At 50.8% G+C, this 23,992-nt stretch overlaps 1 protein-coding gene and 1 long non-coding RNA gene across 4 annotated transcripts in view; one reads left to right on the top strand and one right to left on the bottom strand.

The window, feature by feature from the left end:
• Nucleotides 1-13,967: 13,967 nt before the first annotated feature.
• The window catches only part of TSC22D3 (TSC22 domain family member 3), a 61,778-nt gene continuing 51,753 nt past the window's right edge, over nucleotides 13,968-23,992 (bottom strand). Inside the window, exons 1-3 of one of the 3 annotated variants that reach the window (XM_045068344.1) lie at nucleotides 18,625-18,683; nucleotides 16,638-16,689; nucleotides 13,968-15,578 (exon numbers count right to left, since the gene is read on the bottom strand). In XM_045068344.1, coding sequence (XP_044924279.1) covers nucleotides 15,348-15,578; nucleotides 16,638-16,689; nucleotides 18,625-18,668 — 327 coding nt within the window. In that variant the 5' untranslated portion in view covers nucleotides 18,669-18,683 and the 3' untranslated portion in view covers nucleotides 13,968-15,347. Of the gene's footprint in view, nucleotides 15,579-16,637; nucleotides 16,690-17,423; nucleotides 17,790-18,624; nucleotides 18,684-23,992 lie in introns of those variants that run through there. The other 2 variants (XM_004769015.3, XM_045068345.1) reach the window with 2 other exon arrangements.
• LOC123388555 lies at nucleotides 17,895-23,957 on the top strand. The gene is made up of 3 exons (XR_006603037.1): nucleotides 17,895-18,009; nucleotides 18,790-18,921; nucleotides 22,433-23,957. It is a non-coding gene; the product is annotated as an uncharacterized LOC123388555 (long non-coding RNA).

Here is a 23,992-nt window from a genome sequence, read left to right as displayed (position 1 = left end):
ACTGGACAGGGAAACAAAACATTTGATTTGGGCTCGAGCTCTGGCTCCAAGCTTGCTGTGTGACTTTAGGCAGGGACCTTCCGCTCCCAGGGCCTCAGCCAGTCCATCTGCCAAGTAAGTGGAACTAATAGAGGATCTTTAAGGGAACTACTCCACCCCCACCCACATTCTTTTTTTTTTTTTTTTTTTTTTTGTATAAATCAACTTTCTTTTTCAGAACAGTTTTAGGTTCACACAAAATTGAGCAGAAAGTACAAAGAGTTCCCATACATCCCCTTTCCCTCTTCACGCCCAACCTCCTCCCCTAGGGACATCTTCTGCCAGTGGGACACTTGTTATGATCAATGAATCTACGTTGACAGATCATAATCACCCAAAGTCCATTGGGTTGCACGGTTTTTTTTTTTTAAAGATTTTATTTATTTATCTGACAGAGAGAGATCACAAGTAGGCAGAGAGGCAGGCAGAGACAGAAGAAGAAGCAGGCTCCCCGCTGAGCAGAGAGCCCGACGCAGGGCTCGATCCCAGGACCCTGGGATCATGACCCGAGCCGAAGGCAGAAGCTTAACCCGCTGAGCCACCCAGGTGCCCCTGGGTTGCACGTTTTATGGGTTTTGACAAATAATATATAATTACTCGTGTCCGCCATCCCAGTATCACAGAGAATAGTTCCACTACCCTTGAAGTCCTCGGGACTCCACCGATTCGTCCCTCCCTCCCCTCAGCACAACCACTGACCTTGTTACTGTCTTCATAGTTTTGCCTTTTCCAGAATGTCATATAACTGGACTCATACAGTTATGTAACCTTTTCAGATTGGCTTCTTTCACTTAGTAATATGCATCTAAGATCCCTCCGTGTCTTTTTGTGGCTTGTTAGCACATTTCCTTTTAGAGCTGAACCATCTCCTATTGTCTAGATGGACCACTAGAGTATACCAATAGATGTGGTTTATTTACCCACTTATCTACTGAAGGACATCTTGGTTGCTTCCAAGTTTGGGCAATTATGAATAAAGCTGCTGTAAATATCCTTGTGTGGGGCACCTGGGTGGCTCAGTGGGTTAAGCCTCTGCCTTTGGCTCAGGTCATGATCTCAGGGTCCTGGGATAGAGCCCCGAATGGGGCTTTCTGCTCAGTGGGAAGCCTGCTTCCCCCTCACTCTCTGCCTGCCTCCCTGCTTACTTGTGATCTTTCTGTGAAATCAATAAAATCTTTAAAAAAAAATCCATGTCCAAAATTTTTACGTGGACATAAGAATTCATCTCATTTGGGGAAGTACCATGAAGCATGATTGCTAGATTGTGTGGTAAGTATATGTTCATTTTTTTTTTAAGATTTTATTTATTTGACAGACAGAGATCACAAGCAGGCAGAGAGGCAGGCAGAGAGAGAGGAAGGGAAGCAGGCTCCCTACTGAGCAGAGAGCCCGACACAGGGATGGACCCTGAGATCACGACCTGAGCCGAAGGCAGAGGCTTTAACCCACTGAGCCACCCAGGTGCCCAGTATATGTTCAGTTTTATACAAAACTGCTGAACTGTTTTCTGAGGCAGCCGTACCATTTTACATTCCCACCGGCAAGGAATAAGTATTCCTGTAGCTTCACATCCTCACCAACATTTGGTGTTGTCAGAGTTTTCAACTTTGGCCATTCTTATTTTATTTTGTTTTATTTATTTATTTGACAGAGAGAGAGAGTGACAGTGAGAGAGAGAACACAAGCCGGGGGAGTGAGAGAGGAAGAAGCAGGGAACCTGACATGCGGCTTGATCCCAGGACCCTGGGATCATGACCTGAGTCCAAGGCAGATGCTTAATGACTGAGCCACCCAGGCGCACCTCAATTTTGGCTATTCTAGAAACTGTGTAGTAGGATCCTATTGTTTCCACTTGGGTTTCCCTGATGACATATGATGTTGACCATTTTTTCCTATGCTTACCTGCCATCTGTATGTTGTCTGTTCAGGTCTTTTGCCCATTTTAAAATCAGCTTTTTCATTTTCGTATTAAGTTTTAAGAGTGCTTTGTGTATTTTAGGTAACTATCCTTTATCAGATGTGTCTTTTGCAAATATTTTCTCCCAATTTGTGGCTTAGCTTCTCATTATCTTGACAGTGTCTTTCATAGAATGGAAGTTTTAAATTTTTTTCAGTAGTTTTTAATTTTAATGAAGTTCAGCGTAACAGTTATTTCTTCCATAAATGTTTCACCAGTAAGTCCATCTGGGCCTGGTGCTTTCTGGTTTTGGAAGGCTATTAATTATTGATTCAATTTCTTTAATAGCTATAGGCCTATTCACATTGTTGATTTCAGCTTGTGTGAATTTTGGAAGATTGTCTTTTTTAGGAATTTGTGTATTTATCTAGGTCATCCCATTTTTGGTCAGAAAATTGCTCATAATATTGCGATAATATCTTTGTAATGTCCATGGGATCTATAGGGGTGGCTCCTCCTTAATTTCTGATATTAGTAATTTATGTCTTCTTTTTATCTTAGCCTGGCTAGAGACTTGGAGATTTTAATGATCTTTCCTCTTTTTTTTTAAGATTTTATTTATTTATTTGAGAAAAAGAGAACAAGTGGGGGAAGGAGCAGAGGGAGCAGAAGAAGGCTCCCAGCTGAGCAGGGAGCCCAAGGTGGGGCTGGATCCCAGGACCCTGAGATCATGACCTGAGCCAAGGGCAGATGCTTCACTGACTGAGCCACCCAGGTGTCCCTTTAATGATCTTTTCAAAGAACCATCTCTTGGTTTTGTTGATTATCTCTGTGATTTCCTGTTTTCAATTTCATTAATTTCTGCTCTTTTTTTGTTGCTCATTTTCTTCTGTATACTTTATATGTAATTTTATCTCCTTTTTCTAGTTTCCTAAACTGGAAGCTCAGATTTTTAAATTATTATTATTATTTTAAATCTAAGGCTTGTCTACGCTGAGCCACCAGCAATTGTTCAGTTAGAGTCTGGGTTTTCCTACCCCAGCATGGGTTCCCAAGGAGGTTTCTGCCTCTGGGCTTGCTTATGCCTTTAGGTTGTGATTCTTTGTATCTCCCTGTCTCCTCAGCTGTAGAGAGAGAAGTTTGCCTGGTGATCTCACCTCTCTTATGGGTCTAAGCTTTTTACTTATTATTTGATGGAGTGGTGGCTTCTAAGCTCCTTATGTACTGGACTGGAAACCAGAACTGCCTGTGGTTTTTCTGTGTGTGTTCATTCTTGTTTTGTCTCCCTACATCTACTATAAGCTCTATCAGTTGAGGAACCCTGTCTGTCTTCTTCATCTTTTATCTTCAGTGCCTAGAACAGTGCCTGGCACAGGATAGGTGCTCGGCGCTCCATGCATGTTCGACGCAAAAATGAAGGACAGAGAGCCAGAAGACCCAGGTTGTGTGATCTTGGGCAAGTTCCTTCCTTTCTCTCAGTCTCAGCTTCCTCTCTATCTGATGCTGTTCTGGGTTTGTTTTCTTTTTTCTTTCTTTCTTTCTTTTTTTTTTGTTGTTGTTTGTCTTGTTTTTCTTTTAAGTCAGCTCCACACCCAGCGTGGGGCTTGAACTCACGCCCCTGAGATCAAGACCTGAGCTGAGATCAAGAGTCAGCTGCTTAACCGAGTGAGCCACCCAGGTGCCCCAGTTCTTGTTTGTTTCTTTATTGCTTCCTCACCCCCCCACAGAATGTAGACGCCATGAGATCAACAACCTTTGTCAGAGAACCCAGCACGCAATAGATTCTTGATTGTTTGTTAAAGGAACAAATGGATAACTGAAGGGGGTTTGCTTTGGAACTTCGATGGTAGGGATTTCTGGGAACCTAATGGGGTGCCTGCCTGGGCTAGTTTTAGGTACTCTGGAGAGAGCTTAAGGGCTCTCTAGGAGAGAAACGAAAACAGGTCACATGGGTTAAGATGATCAGAAGTGTATAGAAAAACGACTTGCCAAACTTTGGAACACAGCAGCTTTCCTTTGTGTCACCCAGGAGGACACGGGCTGTGCTCCAACATGTGTGTCTGACCACAGTTTGAGGCTTGATGCTGAGCCCTCCAAAGCCAAACAGACTTAGGTAATGTGACCCAGTTCCTCGGTTTGGCAAAGAAGGGGGTGTGTAATGGGGAAGAGAAGGCAGTTATGTACCAGTTTCTTCCTAAGGGCAAAAAACAGAATGTTCAGCATTTGTGGGAGGGGCGGGAGTTGTGTTCTGCTTGAGGAATTCTTGCTTACTGGTCGGGCAGGGTCAGGTGACAGGCTTTCAGAGCTCGGCCTGTCACCAGAATGGGCCCTGCCCAGTGTCAGGAAAAATGTTTTATGAGTCTTAGTTTCCCTCAGCAATTTGCAACAATGCCCTGCTCTCCCATTTCACAGACTTGAGGGGGGAGATTGAAGACAATGAAGCCGTAGGACCTTCTAAGAAAACTCTTGTTGAAGAATTCAATTGGGGGCCCCTAGGACCCAAGTTCTAAAAGATCTTTGCCAAGAGAAACCCATTCCTTGATGCTCTGCTCTGCAAGGCCCAAGCTGCTGAGATGTTATGGATGCCTTTGGGGTGAGAAGAAGGGACTTGCAGCCAGCAATCTGTCCTTCAGGTGACACTTAGTTGTCCGTCTCATTCTTCCTAAGTCTAGCGACTGCTCTCCAGCAAGTCTGAAGACTGTTGGAACAGATCCTGTATTCCCAGGTTTGGGGAACTGGGTATAATTGGGTAATTCTTACCCACAAAGATCTTTTAGGTCTGTGAAAAGCTGCATTCCCATTGAAAAGAATCCCTTCAAATTAACATCTCAGTGCAGCCTGTCTTGATTGTGAGGTGGAAAGGCAGGGGACAGTGACAATTGGTGGGATGAGGCGGGACTGGGGGCTTTGCAAGGCCTCTTCTGGCCCGAGATTTGACAGTTCCATGTGGATGTCACTTTTGCAGCCACCAAAATCGGAGAGGGGAGTCTCTGAAATTTTGACTTTGGATGTCAGAGCCCCGGATTTTTACCTGTGGCTGTCATTTTAGGGCTCGCTATCCCTATTGGCTCCATAAAGACATTTAAGAGGTTAGTCTGGGCTCCCAGTATCTGGAATATCTCTGGCGAGAGGACTCTTGGGTCAGCTCCAGGCCCCTTGGATGAGCAATTCTGGGAAAGTGGTTCTGCAGCAGCAGAGATCCTCCCAACCACCCCCACCCAACCTAGGGAATACCTGCCAGCCAGCTCTGGCCCTTCGTGGAAGTCAGCAGTGACAGACTCTTCTATGATGTCTTTTCTTTTCTTTTCTTTTTTTAATATTTTATTTATTTATTTGTCAGAGAGAGAGGGAGAGAGAGCGAGCACAGGCGGACAGAATGGCAGACAGAGGCAGAGGGAGAAGCAGGCTCCCTGCCAAGCAAGGAGCCCGATGTGGGACTCGATCCCAGAACGCTGGGATCATGACCTGAGCCGAAGGCAGCGGCTCAACCCACTGAGCCACCCAGGTGTCCCTATGATGTCTTTTCTATGCCCTCCTTCTCTTTTCTTCTCCATCCTTCTCATCTCTCAATACATCTGAACTCCTAAGGAAGGAACTGCTGGCAGCTTACTCCCACATCTGTTCTTCTCTTCCCTAAAAACAGAAACTTAGATTTGTTTGGGGATGGCAACGTAGCCAGTTAAAGAAGGCCTGCCTCAGGCGGAGTGACCAGACTAAGTTTTGGCCAAGGAGATGTTAAGCAGAAGTATTGTGTAGTATTTCTCAGAAGCTTCCTCAAAAGGAAGGAGTGATTTTTCTTCCCCTTCCTCCTTTCGGCTGTCTGGATTGTGGATACAATGGCTGGAGGTTGAGCAGCCCTCACAGGCAATGAGGCAACATGCCAAGGAGGGTGGACCAGTTTAGGTCTCTGGTGACTTTACAGAGTCAACTTGTCAACCCTGAACTGCCTGCCTTCAGACTTCTCTTATAGGAGACATAAACTTCTATCTTTTTAAAGCAACTGTTAGGTTTTTTTTTTTCTGTTATGGGAATCAGAGCTAATCCTAACTAACACTGTACCCACTCCCTAAAATGATACTGTAATTTGACAAGTCATTCCAGATAGTGGGGTGGAGTTTTATGGGTTAAAATATGGATATGGGTAAAAGTGAGCATGTAGAATACCTTAAAGGAAAACAGTAGGAATTTTCTTTTATTTATTTATTTATTTATTTATTTATTTATTTAGAGAGCTTGGAGTGGTGGGGAGGAGCAGAGGGAGAGAGAGAAAGAATCTCAAGCAGACTCCCAATGGGGAGCTCCATCTCACAACCCTGAGATCATGAACTGAGTCGAAATCAAGCGTCCGTCGCTTAACTGGCTTAGCCATCCAGGCGCCCCAACAGTGGGTATTTTCTTAGTCAAGAAGTATGGAAACACCACCGGGCTATATGCAGTTTCCCTGCACAATAAGTCCCATGAGAACCCACATCACATCTCTCAGATTTGCCCCAGTATTCTCAGTGCTTAGCCCAGTGCCTGACCCATAGGACAGGTTCAATTACAAAATTATTGAAAGAATAAACAGTTCATCATTTTCATAATTTTTGACATATTCAACAGGCCATTTACTTGGGTGATTTGAAGGACTTTGGGAAAGCTCCCCCACTCCTCATCGCCATTCACAAATTTCTTCCCCAACCCATCATCACCCGCCACAATATCGGGAACTCATATAGATTTATCTATTAATCAGTCTGCGTCAGGCACTGTGTTCCATCCTGGGGTTGTAGTGGTGAGCAAAATAGGTGTGGGTCCTGCCCTCTGGGAACTTCCAAGGGCAGGGAGGTAGAAGCAACACACAAAAGTAGTGTGGATTAGTCATTACAATCTGGGACAAACGCAGTGAAAAAAACAGTAACGAGGGAAATATCTTTAGACAGGGTTGTGGGTAAAAGAAGACAGGAACAAACTTGGCAGTGCCGGGAGTGGGGTGGCGGTGCTAGCGGGAGCGTTCTGGACTGAGGGAGCCACATGCACAAAAGTTCCAAGGGGTATTTAAGGAATAAAAGAAGCTCAGTGGGGCTGGAACTTTGCCAGAGCAAGGTTGTGACACAGAAAAAGGCGGGAGAGGTCAGCAGAGGCCAGATCACGTAGGCACTTGCCGGCCATGGAAGGGAGTTTGGACATTTGGACTTTATCCTAAGTGCCACGATAAGCCTTTGATAAGCTTCAAGCAAGAGAACACCAGGATCTGATTTTGCATTAAGAAAGTCACTCTGGCTGTTGGGTGGAATTGGACAAGGTCCACTGGGCAAGCAGAGAGCCCAGTGTGTGAGACTTTCGCCCACATGAGACAGGGAGCCCATGTGAAAGATGAGGGTGGCTTAGACCGGGTGGTGGCAAAGATGCTGGAAATAAATAGAAGGATTTGGGGGTGCAACTGTTGACTGTCGAGCAGACCAAATGGGCAATGGACTGGACGGGGAGGTGAGGGAGAGGGAGGAATCTAGGGTTCTGATTTGCACAGCTGTGTGGTCGATGGTGCCTTACACTGAGGAAGGATGCACTAGGAGAGATGGGAGTTCAGGCTTTCATTTGGATCAGGTGGATCTTGATATACTCATGAAACATACAAACGGAGCTGTGTAGGAGACAGCTGGATATTGGAGGCTGGAGCCTGGGAAATGCTTAGGACTGGAAGTGTAAATTTGGGAGTCATTAGGGTGTTGATGGTGCTTAAAATCTTGGGAGTGGGTGATCCTGACCAGAGAGGGAGTGCAGAGGGGGCAGAGCGGAGCCCAGAGGCACTCCAACAGCAAGATGGAGAGGCTTGGCAGAGGTAAATGAGAAGGGATGGTAGAATTATTTGTACACTGCCTGTCCTCCCTAACAGAATGTTTTAGTTTGAGGAGGCTGGTGAATAGCACCCCTTCTCTTCTGCCTGCAATCAGAATCAGTCAAGAGAGACACACATGTATAAGTCAGACAAGAGAGAAGAATATCGCCCTTATTAAGCATGAAGCAGCCTGCCTCACTGGCTGTCTCCATAGGGAAACATGAAATGAGCTCCATGTCTGATCTGGTCTGTGCCTAGCAGAGAACCTGGCACACAGTAGGTACCAATGCTTGTTGAATGAATGGATCCAGATGTCCAGACTGAAACGGTCTTCATAGATCATCCAAGAATCACCTGGGGAGCTTTAAACTTCCACTGCACAAATTCTAATCCCAGACTGATTTTCTCGACATTCTGGTGATGATGCTGAGACATCAGGTTGCATTAAACTCCTGCCAGGTAACTCCAGTGTACAGTCAAGGTTAAGAACTATTGCTCTGATGGGGCGCCTGGGTGGCTCGGTGGGTTATGAGTCCAACTCTTGGTTTTGGCTCAGGTCATAACCTCTCAGTTGTGGGATCTCGTGGGACGAACCCCAGATTGGGCTCTGAGCTCAGCAGGGAGTCTGCTTGATACTCTCTCTCCCTCTCCCTCTGCTACTCCTGCTCACGCTCTCTCCCTAAAATAAAATAAATACATCCTAAAAAAAAAAAAAAAAAAAAGAACGATTGTTCTGGTCCAATTTCTCATTTTACAAATGGGGACACTGAGGCCCAGAGTGAGAGGGTCCATCTGTAACACTAGGGGCCTCATTCTGGCCCTGTTGCCGACCGTGTGAATTGCTGGGACAAGGCTGTTTCTCTCTATGGGCTTCCAGGTCTCCTCTAGGGGTGAGGATGTTGGGACAGACCCCCCAGTTCTAATGGTGTATCACTCTACTCTCTTATCCCAGGTGTTACTGAATTCGCTGAGGACATGGCTTATTGCACCTGAAATGACTGGATCCTGGATGGCAGTAGGCAGCCAAGCTGAGATGTTTGGGACAGTTCAGGACCCACAGAGCCAGTCTTTAGAAGAGAATTTGTTCTGTTCTCTCTTAGTTGGTGGTGGCAGGAAGCTCAGTGGTACAAGAACAAAATAGCAGAGGAAGATCCAATGGGCTGGGGCCAGCCTTCTTGTTTATTCACAGTCCTCCTCTTCTAGTTCTTGTTTCCTTTTGCCCACCCCCTCCGACTTAGCTCTTTTTCCTTCCCTTCCTGCCCGCTCCACTTATCTGCAATAGGCACAAGCCTTACAGAGGAGACCCTGTTCCTCTGCTGCTCCAAAGATGTCCTCCGGTGCAACTCACCCACCCTCTCCCATTTGAGTTTGGTGACTCAGAGCTTGTGTGTTGTCACAATATGGCCAATCAGAAGGACTTCATGAAATGAGAAAGGCTGGGACAAGGCTGTAGGTTACTCCTGGCTCTACTAAATTACATGGGGTATTGGGGTGCTATGCCATGGGTTGATTCTTAAAGGTGGCTATTTCTTCAGCAGCCTGATCAGAATTCAATACGAGAATGAACAGAATCTGGGGGCTGGAAGGGAAACTGAGGCCTAGAGCAAAGAGGGAATGTGTAGAAGTCTCATGGTTAACACGCTGGCCCTTCCTGGCCTGGATACTTACTAAGCATCGGGCTTAGAAATGATCTGGAGTAATCATTTTGTTCTGCACGTGTGAAAACAGGTCTTGCAACACCAGTGAGTTGCCCAAGGTCACATAGCTTGTTGGCTGAAGACTAGGACTAGACCCCAGTACTCCTGACTCCTCTTCTTAGAATACCTCATCTATCCCAAGGAGACCTTTCTGGACTAGTTTATTTTGATAGTTGGTGGGGCCTTGATAAGGACTGAAGAGGAAATGTCAAAAAAAAAATGTACTAAAGGATAAAAACGGAGCTCTCACAGACCTCAGTGTTCCCTGTGTGCGTGTGTCGGGTGGGGGGGCGGTTCCTGTCTCTTTCTCTGATATCATCCACACTAGTCCTTCCTCCTCCTTCAAGGGGGGGGGGGTGCTTTCTGGGGGTGGCCTCCAAGAAGTGGCTCAGGGCCTCTGCTTGGCATCTTCTGTGCCCACTTCCAGGGGCTCAGGTCCACTCACATCGCCACTGCAGCTCCTGTGACCCGCAGTTGCACCCGTGGCTGGCCGTCCAGCCTTGGACTTGGCGTTCTGTTCCACAGCTGGTTCTAGGCTATTTCCGTAAGTAAATATGTTGAGCTCGGCTGCAAATCAAATCTGGCATTCATCTTCCCTCTGAAAACCTGCAGCCCTGTTCTGACACCCAGTTTCCTTCGGTGAGTCCCAGAGTCTCTCGGTCCTCTGGACTCAGATCTGTCAGATCATCAGAGGCTGGGGTGGGAGGGCGGGGGAATGGGGACTCAGTGTTTAATAGGTCCAGAGTTCCAGTCTGGGAAGCTGAAAATGTTCTGGAGATGGATGGTGGTGCCAGGATTAAAAACTACAGAACCAAACCAAACCGACTCCTGAGTGATCCCTTGACTTGTGGCTCCTTCCCTCTCTCCTCCTGGACTCGCTCTGTGACAACATCGCGCCGATTTTTCGGTTCGTGCTTCAGATATTCGTATCCTCCAGCATCACCGGGAGAGTGATCAGTGCTGGAACCCCTCTCCCCTCTATAGTCTGGGAGTGGGGCCTAGAATCTGCATTTAAAGGAACTTCCCCTCCTACCTCAAGCGTATGGATTGCAGACCCCTTAGAGAAACGACCCCTTTCAGTGTCTCTTGGTTTTGTCCCTTTGTCTCCTTTCCAGGACCCCTGTCCCTGCCCCAGGCTGGCCCTCATCACCTCACACCTGGATTACAGCAACAGCTGGCCTGCCTTCGGCTAGCCTTTCTCCGCTCCAGCATCTCCAGCTGCCAGCACCCATCTTCTGCAAATATCTTTGGCATCACATCACTGCTCTGTTTAGAAGCCTACCATGGCTCCCTCAGACCTAGTAGATCCTAGCTCAATTCCTTGGGCTGGGAGCCAGCCAAGCCGGCCTGCCATCTTCCCTCTTACCCTTCCCGTCTGCTCGCATCCCTCCACGGAGGCCTGATGGTCACGTTTAACCTCACGTCAGCCCCTGCGCTAGTTTGAGGTGGTCTCCTTTCTACCCATCCCCGAAACACTTCTGCTTACACAGAAGGAATTCTGAACATTGTGGGGATTCTCTGGCCCCTTTCTCAAGGTATCTCTCTCCCCTCCTCACCGATCCTGGCTCTGCCACCACTGGCTCCATGAGGTCGTCAGGCAAGTCGCTTCCCCTTTTCCTGCCTTAGTGTTTTCATTTTCCCATCTGCAAGGTGGGGGGATTTTATTGGTACGTTCTCACAGGTCTGTGGAAAGGACTCAAAGGGGCAAAACACGTAAAAAGGCTTAGAATGGTGTCTGGCCCAAAGCGCAGGCCATGGAAGTGTTTGCTATTATTACTAATTATTGGGATTATGGCCCCTTCCAGCCAGCTTCTCCCTGGAAACCACTTCTGCTCAGAATAGCTACCTGAAGGAGTTCTCTGTCAAGCCTCGCCTGATCTAGCAGAGGTGGTTAACTATTAAGCATTTGGGTTCCAGTGTGCTTCTCTGCATGAGACAACCTGAGGAACGGGGCTGTCTACAAAGCTCTAATTATGTTCATTAATTTCTAACTGCCTAGGAGGAGAGGGGGTGAGATTTGAAAGCAAGAGATTTTTCCAGAATATGGACGATGATGTTAGGGCCATTTCAAAATAGCCTAAAGGGACAGCGGGCTGTGGGCGTTCTTTCCTATGATCTTTCTAGAATACTCCTCCCTCTACTGCAGTTCCAACCGCCCAGCTTCCTGATCTGCTTGCTCCCCTGGGTTCCTTCTTGGAGCCCAACCAGGAAAGCCTCTCTCTGTGGTAGTTCCCAGCCCGAGAACTTTGCACCTTATTCCCCAGTAGTCCTTGTCTGTAAATAATCTACCGCCCACATTTCTGTTCTACTTTTCAGATCCACCTCTCTGCTTTTGTGGGCAAATTCAATGAATTCCTTTAAAAGCGCCACTGAATTCAGTCACTGTTAGTATGTGTTCCCCTCCCCGCTCCCACTGAACACTCAAAGTTCAACTACTGTTGGGTTGGGGGAAGTCTGAGCACATGTTTGACGTTTTCCTAGGGTCCCTTGCTGTCATGGAGGCTGGGAACCACTGCCCCATGGTGGGAGGAGCACTAAGCTCTGGCTCTCAGTTTCCCCGTCTGTCAAATGAACGTAAATTTTAACTGCCTCTTTTTCCAAGGTCAAGAAACAGAATGTTCCGCATTCACGAGGAGGGGCACTGACTGGCGTGGGGAGGGCCGCGGGCGTGGGGATCAGATGAGATAAGAGATAGGAAGGTTCTGGAAGAGGAGGCATGCCCAGGCAGGGGAGCGTTAGCACTGCTGTTCCTCTGGTTCTTTTCCTTGTTCTGGGTCCAGCTGGACCAGCTGAGCCCAGAACCCCAAAGCCCGTGAAGGTCCTTCCAGGAGCAGCGTGTTCTTTTTGCCGTTCCCCACCCCTCCTTGGTCTTCTGTGGAACAACAACACGGCGCTGCTCCTGGAGGTGACTTAACAGCCACAAAGTTCCTCTTATCTAGTCGAGCAACTGCTGTGGCCTCAGAAGCTGTAGTGTTTGTCTCTGTTTAGTCTCGGTTGCCTAGGAAACAAAGCCGTTCTCTCTTTCCCACTGTGAGACTGCAGGCCAGTTTTTTCCCCTTTCTCTTAGGGAAGGGCGGGATGACCAGAGAGGGCCATGGGTTTGCTGAGCCATCTTCTGGGTTTGTTTTTTGTTTTTTTCTTTTCTTCTTTCCTTTTTTTTTTTTTTTTTTTGCAACTGTGGGTTCTTGTTTGGCTGCAAAGTGGGTGTGGGAAGTTTCCAGATGAACTGGAGAGTCAAAAAGTCCCTTGGCACTTCGTGAAAGGGGGAGGGGCTCGGGAACTGGGGAGAACCCTGTGTGGGTCAGGGCGGCTGCCCGGTCCAAAGCTGGTGTGTGCAGCTGTGAAATGCTCATTCCTTGGTCAAATCAGCTGCCCTGGACAACGACCTTGGCATCAGGAATAGAGAGATTAGGAGCAGGTGGGGCCACTGGGTTTGAGAGGTCAGCAAGCTGGGGTTTGTCACGTTCTGGAGAGTTCTGGTGCCTGGCAAAGAATAGGCCACCACGTCTGACTTCTCCAGAGGAGGATGCATGGTATTTTGAACGTATCTGGGCACCCATTGGCACAGGGGAGGGGGCTGAGACCTCTTGGTCCTTGAGGTTTGAAAATCCAGGAGTTCTGCTCCATTTCAAGCGGCAAAGGGACAGGCACAGATGCTACAGGAGGCTGAGACGGAAGAGGGTCATTCCCCAGGGAGCGTGGCAGGGCTCAGTACACAGCGCAGGGTCTGGGGTGGCTCTAGGTGAGGGTATGGTGAGAAACGGCAAGACTCCGGGGCCAGAGACTTGAGGCCAGGGAAAGGGTGATGGGTGAGAACGGACCCCACAGGGAGCCAGAGGAAGGAAGTGGGAGTCAGGATCGTCCTCGTCCTTAGACCCGGCCATGCGCACACAGCTAACTGGTGGGGTTTGTAAGCCAACTCCCAGCTGGGACAAGTACACCAGCAGGGGTCCAGGGCATCTTTCCTGGGGGGAAGGGGATTCGGTTTGGGCACTGCATACATTCTGTGTCCTTTTCTCACGTGGGTCCTCTTAGCTCCTTGGCAAAAGTCAAGGGTGTCATGTAGAGGTATTAAGGAGGATACACAAAGTGACCATGACGTCTTCAGAAGAGGGAAGAGGCCCACGCGTATCTATTTGGTCCCCTCACATGGACACCGTGCCCTTTTCTTCTGGGCCTCCTTGGGATCTCCTTCCTCCCAAATCGGCCCCCCAAGCTGATGTTATGTGTCATGGGGCCACCTCGCCACTCACTCCAAAGTGGTCTTACGAAAGCAGGAGCAGGACACAGGGACAGATGTGGGGTAGAGTCCCAATTTGCCTGACAGCCATGTGACTCTGGGCAAGTCACTTACACAGGCCGAGCCTCAGTCTCCTCACCCATACAGTGTGGGTATTTTGACAGGCCGGATGAGGCAACAGGGCTGGTCTGCCACTTAGGGGGTGCTCACTCATGTTCAGGGAGTCAGACAAACAGCGCCCCCGGCCACTCACTCTATTTATACTCGGATGCCAGGTTTATTTTTAGAAAAAAAAAAAAGAGCAAAGTTTATTGAAATTTCAAGCTACATTTGAAAAATCAAAATCCAAATCCTGGAGACGTAACATCAGGATAAGGTGTCGGAAAGTGGAAAGTGTTCACTGCCGCAGAACCCCCCTCCCTCGACACAAGCTCCCTGAGCACATCACCCAGGCACCAGTTGGGTCAAAACCATCCCCTGGTCCATGCCTTGTCCCCAAGGGGACGCTAGCAAGCCAATCCTTCAGTTCACTCTAGAGTTTTCCACAAACGTTAAAGAATAAAAGTTTTCTCATGACAATGCGAAGGCCCTGGCTGGTCTTCTCTCAACCCCATTCTGTGTAGTCAGCACCAGTGGATGGTGGGTTTGGCTTTCGAGAGGGGACCTCCCGCGTCTTCAGGGGACAGATAGGGCAAAGGCTGTCCCCTCCTGTGTCTTCCGGGGACAGATGGGGCGAGGGCTGAAGCGGCGAGGCATCTGTGGCCGCATTCAGAGGCCGGCCCCCTCCCCACCTCTACTCTGTAGTCTTACGTAACATAAAGGACAAACCGGACCAACTTGGTAAATAAATGAACACAGTCAAAGGATTAGCCTGAAGGGATAAGGGACCAATTGATACCCCAAAGCCGGTTAGGCCCTTCAGCACACAAGTGTGTGTGTGTACGTATACATCGCTACACTAAGATAGAGATCTAGCCCTATGGGTTTATATACGCATGTATGGCTATATAGAAAAACTATGCCAACACTAACCAAACAGAACTTTGTAAGCGGTCATCCCAAAGCCGTAATCCCACACTGGGCTGTGCACAAAGCCATGCATTAGACCATATTAACCAACAGAAGGCTGACTTGGCTCAATCTCTCCTATCTGTGGCCCTGCCCTGGCCAGGCAGGGGAGAAGAGAGAGGTTGCCTCTGCTCAAAACACAAGTGGCTTCTTCATAGGAACAGTCGTTGTCAGGTGAAGCTGCTGAAGATGTCCATGGAAATGAAAAACAAAAAGCAACAACAACAAAAACAGACCCCTTATGCTTTCTGGAGTAAACTGGCGTCACATCTCACACTACATTTCTCCTTTGCCAGTTGCAGCTAAGTTGCCCAGGCCCTGGGAGCCCCCAGGGCACGGTGGCAGGAGAGGCTCACTGGCGGGGGGTGACGAGGCCCCATGCAACTCAGCCTCCAGAGACCTGCTCTTTGTCAGGGGTCTGTCACTGGAGTGGACCCAGGTGGCCATGTCCTCAGGACATCTCTTGGCACCAGCTATGCTAGGTGTAAAGTTCTCCACGTGAGATGACGCTTGGGGAACCAAAAACAAACTGGAAAGAACTAGGTAGAACAAGTTTAGTGGCTCTGCCCACCCTAAGGACAGAGCCACTTACACCGCAGAACCACCGGGGGCCTCAGGCGCCTGCGGGGTGTCGGGAACTGGCTCCTCGGGGCTCAGACGAGACTGGAACTTCTCCAGCTGCTCTGGGCTCGCCAGGGTCTTCAAGAGGGTGTTCTCACGCTCCAGCTGGGAGTTCTTCTCCACCAGCTCTCGGATCTGCTCCTTCAGGATCTCCACCTCCTCTCTGACTGCGTACATCAGATGATTCTTCACCAGATCCTGCCATGGGGAGGGAATCACAACAAAACCGTCCACTAGCCGTCACAGGCCCTCTGTGGCACCATCACCTGGCCATCTGGGTGTCCCCTGGGCCACTGCACCCCAGCCTCCCCTCAGCATGCTGGTCCCCTGAAGCGCTTCGGCCGCCCCCAGGAGAACTGCACAACTGAGCCATGCCTGAGCTGGAAGCCCAGCTTTGAGCTGCACAGGATCCCCTTCTGCAAGTTTCTAGGGACTTCCAAAGCTGGCCTCTTAGAGGAGGCCTCTGTAGGCTGGCTGCTGGTGGTCGGCTCTAGCCCCACTGCCACCTAAGGTCCTGTCGCCAGTACATTACGCAGGGCGGACCTGCGGGCCACTGCATCGTCTGTCCGCTGTGCACCTCTTCCCAGGAGAGCCGAACTGCCTCTTCGGGGTGACCCAGCACACAGAGCTGGGGTGGCACCTGCAGTGCAGTCGGGTGCAACAGGATGCTGGCCCCGGGGGAAGGTGCCAGGACGGGCACATCTGCTCTGGATTTGAGGACCGTGCCAGGGGCAGGGAGCTGTGTCCCTGGAGAAGCAGTTACTAAGGGCTGGATGCCCCAAGCCCCTGCAGCCCTGTAGGCTGCTCGGTGGAGTCTGACCTCTACCTGGTGAGGAGAGGGAGAAGGGGTGGGGTGCTTTGCTTCCTGTTTCCTCCTGACTCCTGACCCCAGCCCCGCTCTGCAGAGGCACTGCAGTGCGCTTGCATCCAATGAGCTCTGGCCCACGCCAAATGCGGGCTGCAGACAAAATGCAAGTGTCTCAGCTCCCTGCCCTGTGCCCGCCTGGGGGGAGCGGGAGCCTGCAGCAAACACCAGGAGGAAGAGAGGAAACAGTCCACCAAGGGCAGACTGCAAATGCCCTAAAAAGGTGGCTCTCTGACGGGGCTACCTAGGGCCTCCAAGGAGAGGGGAAGCAGGCTGTTGCCTTCCTCAGGCTCTTGGCAAACGGCTTTTGCACCGCCCCCCCCAGTCCTGCCCCAAGTTACATAAGCAGCAGCTAGGTCCGGGGATGGGGATGACGCAGGGATGCCACTCACCATGGCCTGCTCGATCTTGTTGTCTATGGCCACCACGCTGGCTCCAGAGGCACTGCCGAGACAAAAAGCAAAGCGACCGCGTTACCCACTTGGTTCCACTCTGAGCACCTGGCAGCTGTGACCAAAGTCCTCCAACTGCCCCGGTTCTTCCTCTCTCCCGCCTCCCTGGCCCGGAGTCCCGTGTACTTTGTCCCCCAGGACCCCGGGGGAAGCGGCACCTCTCCAACCGGGCTGGCTCCCCGCCGCAGCCGCCCAGAGCTCCGCATGGAGCCGCGCGCGGGTCCCGGAGCGCACGGGCCAACGGGGCCTGCTGGGCCGGCCGGAGCGACAGGCAAACAATGGGGGCGCGCGGCGCAGGGAGGCCCCCCCAATCCCCGCTGGCGGCCCATCCCGGCGCCGGCCCAGAATGGTCCCAGGCGGACCTACCGCACCCCGAAGCTAGCTAGGAATTCCTTCTCGGCTCGGAAGCTTCCGGCCTGCTCCCTGGCAGCGCAAGGGGCGCGGCCAGCCCCCTGCCCAGCCCGGCCCCGCCGCCCCTTTGCCTGCCGCTGCCTCTGCCCTGGGCTGCGGCAGCTTCTTCTCAAGGCGCAGCGGCCGCAGGGACGCTCCGACAGCGGCTCCCAGCGCGGCAGTGACCCCCCCTTGCGTCCCCTACCCCCGCCCCTTCCCAGGATGCTGCACCGCAGGGAACGGGGATCGGCGGCGCACGGCTCGCTAGGAGATCCCGCTCGCAGCCCAGCCCCCGCCGGCGCCTCGGCTCCGGGGGAGCCGTGGCCAGTGGTTTACCTGTTATCCAGCTTAACGGAAACCACATCCCCTCCAAGCAGGGAAGAGAAGAAGGAGATGTTGAAATTGTGCAGCTGATAGACCGCCACCTCCATGGGGGTCTGATACATTTCGGCATTCATGGCTCGGGCGGCTGCGGAGCTCTGGCGGGGCTGGGCGGGTTGGGCGGCTGCCGGCTGCGGGCGCGCTGCACGGGGCTGGGCTCTGCAAGGCGAGCCTGGGGGCTACGTGGGGGGCGAAGGCTGCCGATCGGACCCGAAGGCAGGCAGACTCTTCAGAGTTGAAAGGAAGTGACTCCAGGAGTGTCACCTAGTGTGTCACAAACTCCACAGCCGCCAGTCCAACCCAGACTCGGAGATATTTCGGAGCCTGCTTCTTTATATAGGAGGAGCCGGCTGCGTCACATGGCGTCAGGGGCCATGCAAATGAGTCCTGTACCGGGCTTTGCGGTCCAGTTAAACCACATCCCCTCCCTGAACCGTAGGCTAGGACTGTAAACAGTTCAGCACTTTCCTGTGCCAACTGGCATCTCCAAAGAGGGCTCTGGAGATTGGTAAAAACCAAACTGGAACGGATTCTTCCAGAAGTAAGTACGGGTGCCCTAACCAGAGCAAAGAGCGTTCAGTAAAGAGTAAAGCTCTTCTTCAGGTGTCAGCCGGCATATCCCCCATGGCTTTGCAATGCCAACTGCACACCACACGCCCTGGATACCCACCCGCACCGTCGGGAGGCTCACCTACTTCCCGCCGCCTGCCTTCTCAGCCTTCTCTTCTGCAAACATACTTTGTCTCCTGCATGTCCCATCACCCAGCCAGCTGGCCCGCTGGTGTGCCCCCAAACCCAGAAACTATGCACTGACCCCCTCCTTTGGATGTACCCTTCTGTATGCTGACACATGCATAGATCTGTGACATGGCCGGGACAAGAGAGTGTCCCAAGAACTCAGATGAGTGGGAAACATGTACAAGGGGGAAGCTGGGGGCCAGATGGGAGACAGAAGAGGTGGGGGGGGCAGCAGGGAATGAGGGCTGGAATGACCACAAGACACCAACCCCCTTTCCTTTAGTCTCCACACCCTACTCTGCAGAGAAAATACATTGAAGATTATCCTGAATTTCATGTCCGTATTGTTAAAAACAAGATCTTGTCACTTTCCTATACAGAGCAAATGAAAACAAAACTACAAAACAAGGCCACTTACAAATCATCCCAGGAAAACATTTCCTTGGTGAAGGGTCCAGCCATTGGTAGGGTTAAGAGGCTACTTCTGGAGCACACCGATTCCGGGTTACAAGGAAAATGAGGTGATTGTGGCCTACTCAGAGCTACGTATGTTTCCATCAAAATACATTTTACTTCTTTTCAGCCTGGAGCTTAAAAAATAAAAGGGGGCAGAGGCTTGAGGTGCTTTGCTCCTACTCGGTCCTAAGTGAGGCCACCTGGTGGACAGAGGCGGCATTACAGCCAGAGGGAGCAGCGCAGCCTGAAGAAGGAACAGGTGATGATGCAACCGCAAGTATTATTTACACCAACTCAGGGCCATAAGGAGAACATTGGGTTCCACCACACATACAATAGTCTGGATGAAGCTAGGGCCAGTGCCCATGAATCAGTCTATGATTCAGGCTGTGGTCCAAAGAAATACCCTCATGCAATCATGCTACTGGAAAAGTACTAGGACCTCTTATCAGCAAAGAAGGTAATTATTATTTGCCTCAGGATATTTCTCCTAACCAGGTGCCTGGCACCGACACCCTGGCCGAGGCCCCAGTTAGGCCCAGTCTTAAGGCCTTGCTTTTCTCCAGGCCGCCGGTGCACTTATGCCAAGGATCAGCCCATATGGGCCACCATGATGCAGGGCTCCCACTGGGTCGCACAGGTGGTAACAAATGCATAGGGCCAGTCTCTGGGCAAAGCCAAGAAAACTTATCTCAGCAGCCCAGGCTGGTGTTTTTCTTCACCCTCGGTGAGGTAGGAGACCCTCCCAATCTCAGGATATTATGTTGCCTTTGGGTCACAAGCTTTCCCAACAAGGTGTTTATTTGCACACAGCTGTGTGTAGTAGGCAGAACAAAGGGCAGACTCTATTTATAGGTCATCGAGAACATTAGCTGAGGAAAAAAAAAAGGTTTCTTAAATCAGCAGCTTAATTGATACTGGAATTCCCTGATAAAGTAATCTGCCCTCTGTGCCACACAGAGCTTTCTTGGCCCCGGGAAGAGTCTCTCAGACTTGCCACTGGCTAGTAAATCTGTCTTAAACTAACTATTGCTCCCCACCCCCAAGATTCCAAGGGAGATGATGAAAAGAAAAAGAGGGAGATGAATAAGCTGGGTTGGTGGAAGAAAAACCACCCCCCAAGGAGACAAGGCATAGGACAAGTCGTAGCTCCTTCCAGGGGGACTCCCTTATATGGAGGCAGAGGCAGAGAAATCAAGGTAGTTTGGGAAGGAAAAGGAAAAGAAGTAAAGTTTGCAAGCAAGGCTGTGTTTGAATTGTAACTTAATGATACTTCAATTCCAAATAAGTGTATGAAGGAGCACCTGGGTGGCTTGGTCGGTTAAACTTGTGACTCTTGGTTTCAGCTCAGGTCATGATCCCAGGGTCGTGAGACTGAGCTCCATGTTGAGCCCCACGGGCTCTACCGCACTAAGTGCAGAGTCTGCTGGAGCTTCTCTCCCTCCCCCTCTGTCCCCACCACCCATTCATGCATGCACACATTCTCTCTAAAAATAAATAAATAATTTTTTCTAAAACAAAGCTGAGTTTAAGAGCCACTGACAGTCATGGCTACCAGTAAGTGAGCGTCAGCTATAGGCCAGACATTTGTGCCAGCCACAACACAAAGCCTGTGGTGTAGGCACTGTCACCATCATTTTACAGATGAAGAAACCAAGGGTCTGAGAGGCTACCTTGCCCAAGAAAGCACAGCTAATACATTATAGAGCTGGGACTCCAATCCAGAGACCAAGTTTGTTCCTACCACACTTAGTAGTGGGGTAGGGGTTAGGCATGTTGAGTAAGTAAATTAATGCGGGGGGGGGCTGGGTTGGAGGTGCCAGAAAGGTGGTGAGGAGGAAGCAAGGATGAAGGGCAGGACAAGTGGTCCAGAGGGCGGCTCTAAGTTGGGTCAGCACAGCCAGCTTTTCTGACACTCGTGGCAGGGGACAGCAGCATCGGGGACCAGAAGCATATCCAAAGTGTCCGAGTGAACCTTATAGGAGGGCTGGGCTCGCCCACATCATTTCAAAAGGCAGCCCCACAGTCCTCAAAGAAAGCTCGCTCTGTCTAGGAAATAGGAGCTATTAATCCAACCGGGTGGCTCCCACAATGGAAATATGTAGCCCTGGGGTAGACGAGATCCCAAATAAGGGAAGTAGTCTGAGAATAATAATCATAGTCCAGTCAAACCTCCTGTTCCTAGGGCCCCACTAACTGGTATCCTTAACCCCCCCCCCCCGCCCACCCCTGGCACCTCGCGTATTCCTGCTGTGCTCAGCATTTAGGAGAATGAAGCAACCGCAAGAAAACAAGCTCCTTTCGGGGATGTAGTTTTAAAAAACAGCTTCGGCAAGGGATGTCCCAGGTTCAGCCCACACTCAGTCGATCTCTCATTCCCTCTACACGTCAAGTTTGCCAGCTGCCAGCAAAGTGAGACATGATCACCTTGAGGCCTTAGGATCCACCATTAGCAAAGGAAATGATGGCTGGATCCCAGAGCTCGCTAAGGCAAGACAATGCACCTAGAAGTCCCTGAAGAGGGATTTTTCAGACAAGGGCTGGGAGGAGGGGGAGAGAGGAAGGAGGAGGAGGAATCTGAAAGGTTTTCTGCTTAACCCCTGGCACACTAGAAAATTCCTCTGCCCAGAAAATCTGCGCCAAACCTTGCAGCAAGCAAGTGCAAGTTAGTGCTGTACAAGATATCTATGTTCTGATCTAACTTTTCTGAGTGAAGTGCGGATCCACGGGGCTCTCTGTGTCCCTATGTCTTGTGGAGGTGAGCCCCATGCAGGAAACAGTGGGCTAGGGATTCGACAGCCTAGCAACCCTGTGTGAATGCATCCTGATTCCCTCTCTTCCACCCTACACCCAACATCCTGGGCTGGACCCAGAGCCAGCCTAGTGACAGCACCCGAGGCTGACAAGCCAGGTCCTTCGCTGGCCCTCAGGTCTGGCCCTCCGGCCATGGGATGCTGCAATGAAACAGACATGGCCACCCCACCCTCTCTCAGGGGCGACCTTCTAGATGCAGGGTGGCCATCATGAGGACAGGGCCACCTTCCTCCGTTTTAGGAGGACCTGGACACGGACTTGTTTGAGCTGGAAGAAGTGTCTCAGCATTCTTACAGGTCTGGTCTGTTCCCGCTCAAAAAGCCAGACTCTCTAAGACAAGAGTGCTTCCTACTCGGGGTTCCCACGGGACGGCGGGACAGAGACTGGGCAGTCTGGGTGGGCCCGATCTCAGCACCCCGCTGAGAGGTGGGGAGCAGACTAGGGGTGGGTGCGTGCGGTAGGGCTGGGGGGGGTGGCAGTGAGGGGGAACATCTCACTTCCCTTTTTGTCACACTTGAAGCATTGTGTACCACGCAGCCCAAAGGAAACTCTTTATAGGCAAGTCTTCCTTATTTTCTATGGGGCATGTTCCGCCCAAAGATTTTGCCGACGTTGCCAGCGAAACACAGGGTCTTGTGTCAGGAGAAGCGGAAAAAGACACGGTGTGAGAGGTGCAGGACAAGCCACAAAGCAAACACAGGGGTAGGAGCTGGAAAAGGACATCAGAAAGGATATTAAGCACTGGAGCGTTAGCACAGTTAATGGGACGGCTGAAAACAGCCTCCCCACTGACTCCTCCACCCCGGCCCCCTTCCGGCTGAAGCTCTGTCTACCTCTAATTACTTACTTGTCCCTTTTTCTGAAGAGGCTGGGGGAATAAGGAGGCTGAAATGCCATCGCTTAATTTGTCCTTGCTTCTGTCTTATCTTCTCTCTTCCCCTCTGGTTCCCCTCCAGTGTGGAAGACCAGAGACAGGAAGGCCACTGCCTCTTACATCGTTACTCTGGCTTCATGGAAAATCCCCAAAGTCCAGAAGGAGGGAAGCAAGAAGGAAAGACGGTGACAGAGAAAGTGCCTTGTCCTCTGTGGGTCATGTGAACTGCCCCGCATGGCCAAGGCCCAGAACCCCCGACTCTGGGGGGCAGGAAAATGGGGAGGAGGATGTGGACACAGATGCGGAAGGCGATGGTGGGAGGGACCCCGAGGAGAACCCCCGTGGAGAAGGCCGCTGTCTTGGAGAAGCAGCTCCAACAACCGATTTGGGCCAAACCCTGACACCAAATGACGACAGGAGCAATGAATCGTGCCTTTCAGCTCTCTCGCCGACAGGGTCCCATGTGAGCTTCACAAACAATCTCCGAGTGACGCGAGGGATGACAGGCAGAACCAAACCCCATTCTGACAGGGCAGTCCGTCCCCTCCCCCTCATTCGGAGAGGTTCAAAAGTGCTCTTGTCCCAACCATCTTTGTCACCCCAGCTTTGGTGGCGAACCGTGAAGGGGAGGGCGTTTGTCCTGGTGTCTCAGCGAGACTGAAAGTCTTGGCAACATGACCCATGAATGCTGTTTAGTTCAGTGACTCTTAAATCTCATGAACCTTGTGTCAGTATTTATACTCGTCTCCCTTCACTTTATGCCTTGCAACTGGGCAAGTTCACCTCCAGACTTTTTCCAAGCTCTTTTCTCATTTTCCACCCTCCACACTTACCCAGCTCCTGGCCAGAAATAGATATTCCTGAGGAAGAGTGCAAAATTCAGCTCGGTGAATGGGATCGCCTCCTCCTCCTCCTGCCTCTCTACATTGTCCTGATCATTCAAGTTGGTTCAACTCGATTCAGTTCAAGATTGACTGAATGCCTATTCAAAGTGCAAGGCCTGTATCAGGGAAACTGAACCAAGCAAACAAACCAACTGGTAGTACAAGTCAAAAATTGTGCTTCCTTCCAGAATATTCTGGAAGGAATAGTCAGGGTTTGGTCTCAGCGAAGTATTTGCTTCAGGGGGAAAAAGCCCAGGGCTCGGGGAGGGAGGAGGGGAATGGTAGCTCGGGGTTCGGGATGGTGGCACCCCTGCCACCCCTGGGCATCCCTTCATTTCTCAGAACTGGCTCTGCTTTTTATCTCCCCACCCTGGCCTTTGGCCCATGCTCATCTCGATGGGGATAACAGAGAAGCCACAAAGCTTGAAGTTTCTATGGAGTTCTGTGGGACTGGAGACTCCTCTGGCATTGTGGCCCACAGGCAGTCTCCCTCTGATCCTCTTCCTGAAAGCTCAGGGTTTGTGAACTGAGGGGTTTGTAAACCTTGTTTGTAAACAAAGCATAGATCTTCACTCTCTGAGAGGGATGTCCCTGTTTCGGGTTGGGGTCACCTCTACCTGCCAACCTCTCGGCCTTCCTTCCTTGGCTGGCTCCTCCTGGTCTTAACCTTCGTTCCACTTCACCCTCCCAGACCTGCACCATCTTCAGGCAGGCCAACGGCCTCCCCTGGCCCAAGAACGGTCTTGTTCCCACCCTCT

The sequence above is a fragment of the Mustela putorius genome, unplaced genomic scaffold (genome assembly GCF_011764305.1).
Source record: "Mustela putorius furo isolate JIRA1106 unplaced genomic scaffold, ASM1176430v1.1 tig00003901_pilon_pilon_pilon, whole genome shotgun sequence".
Classification (NCBI taxonomy): domain Eukaryota; kingdom Metazoa; phylum Chordata; class Mammalia; order Carnivora; family Mustelidae; genus Mustela; species Mustela putorius.
The sequence above is the reverse complement of the archived record's forward strand: the minus strand, read 5'-3'. Positions and strand labels throughout refer to the sequence as shown.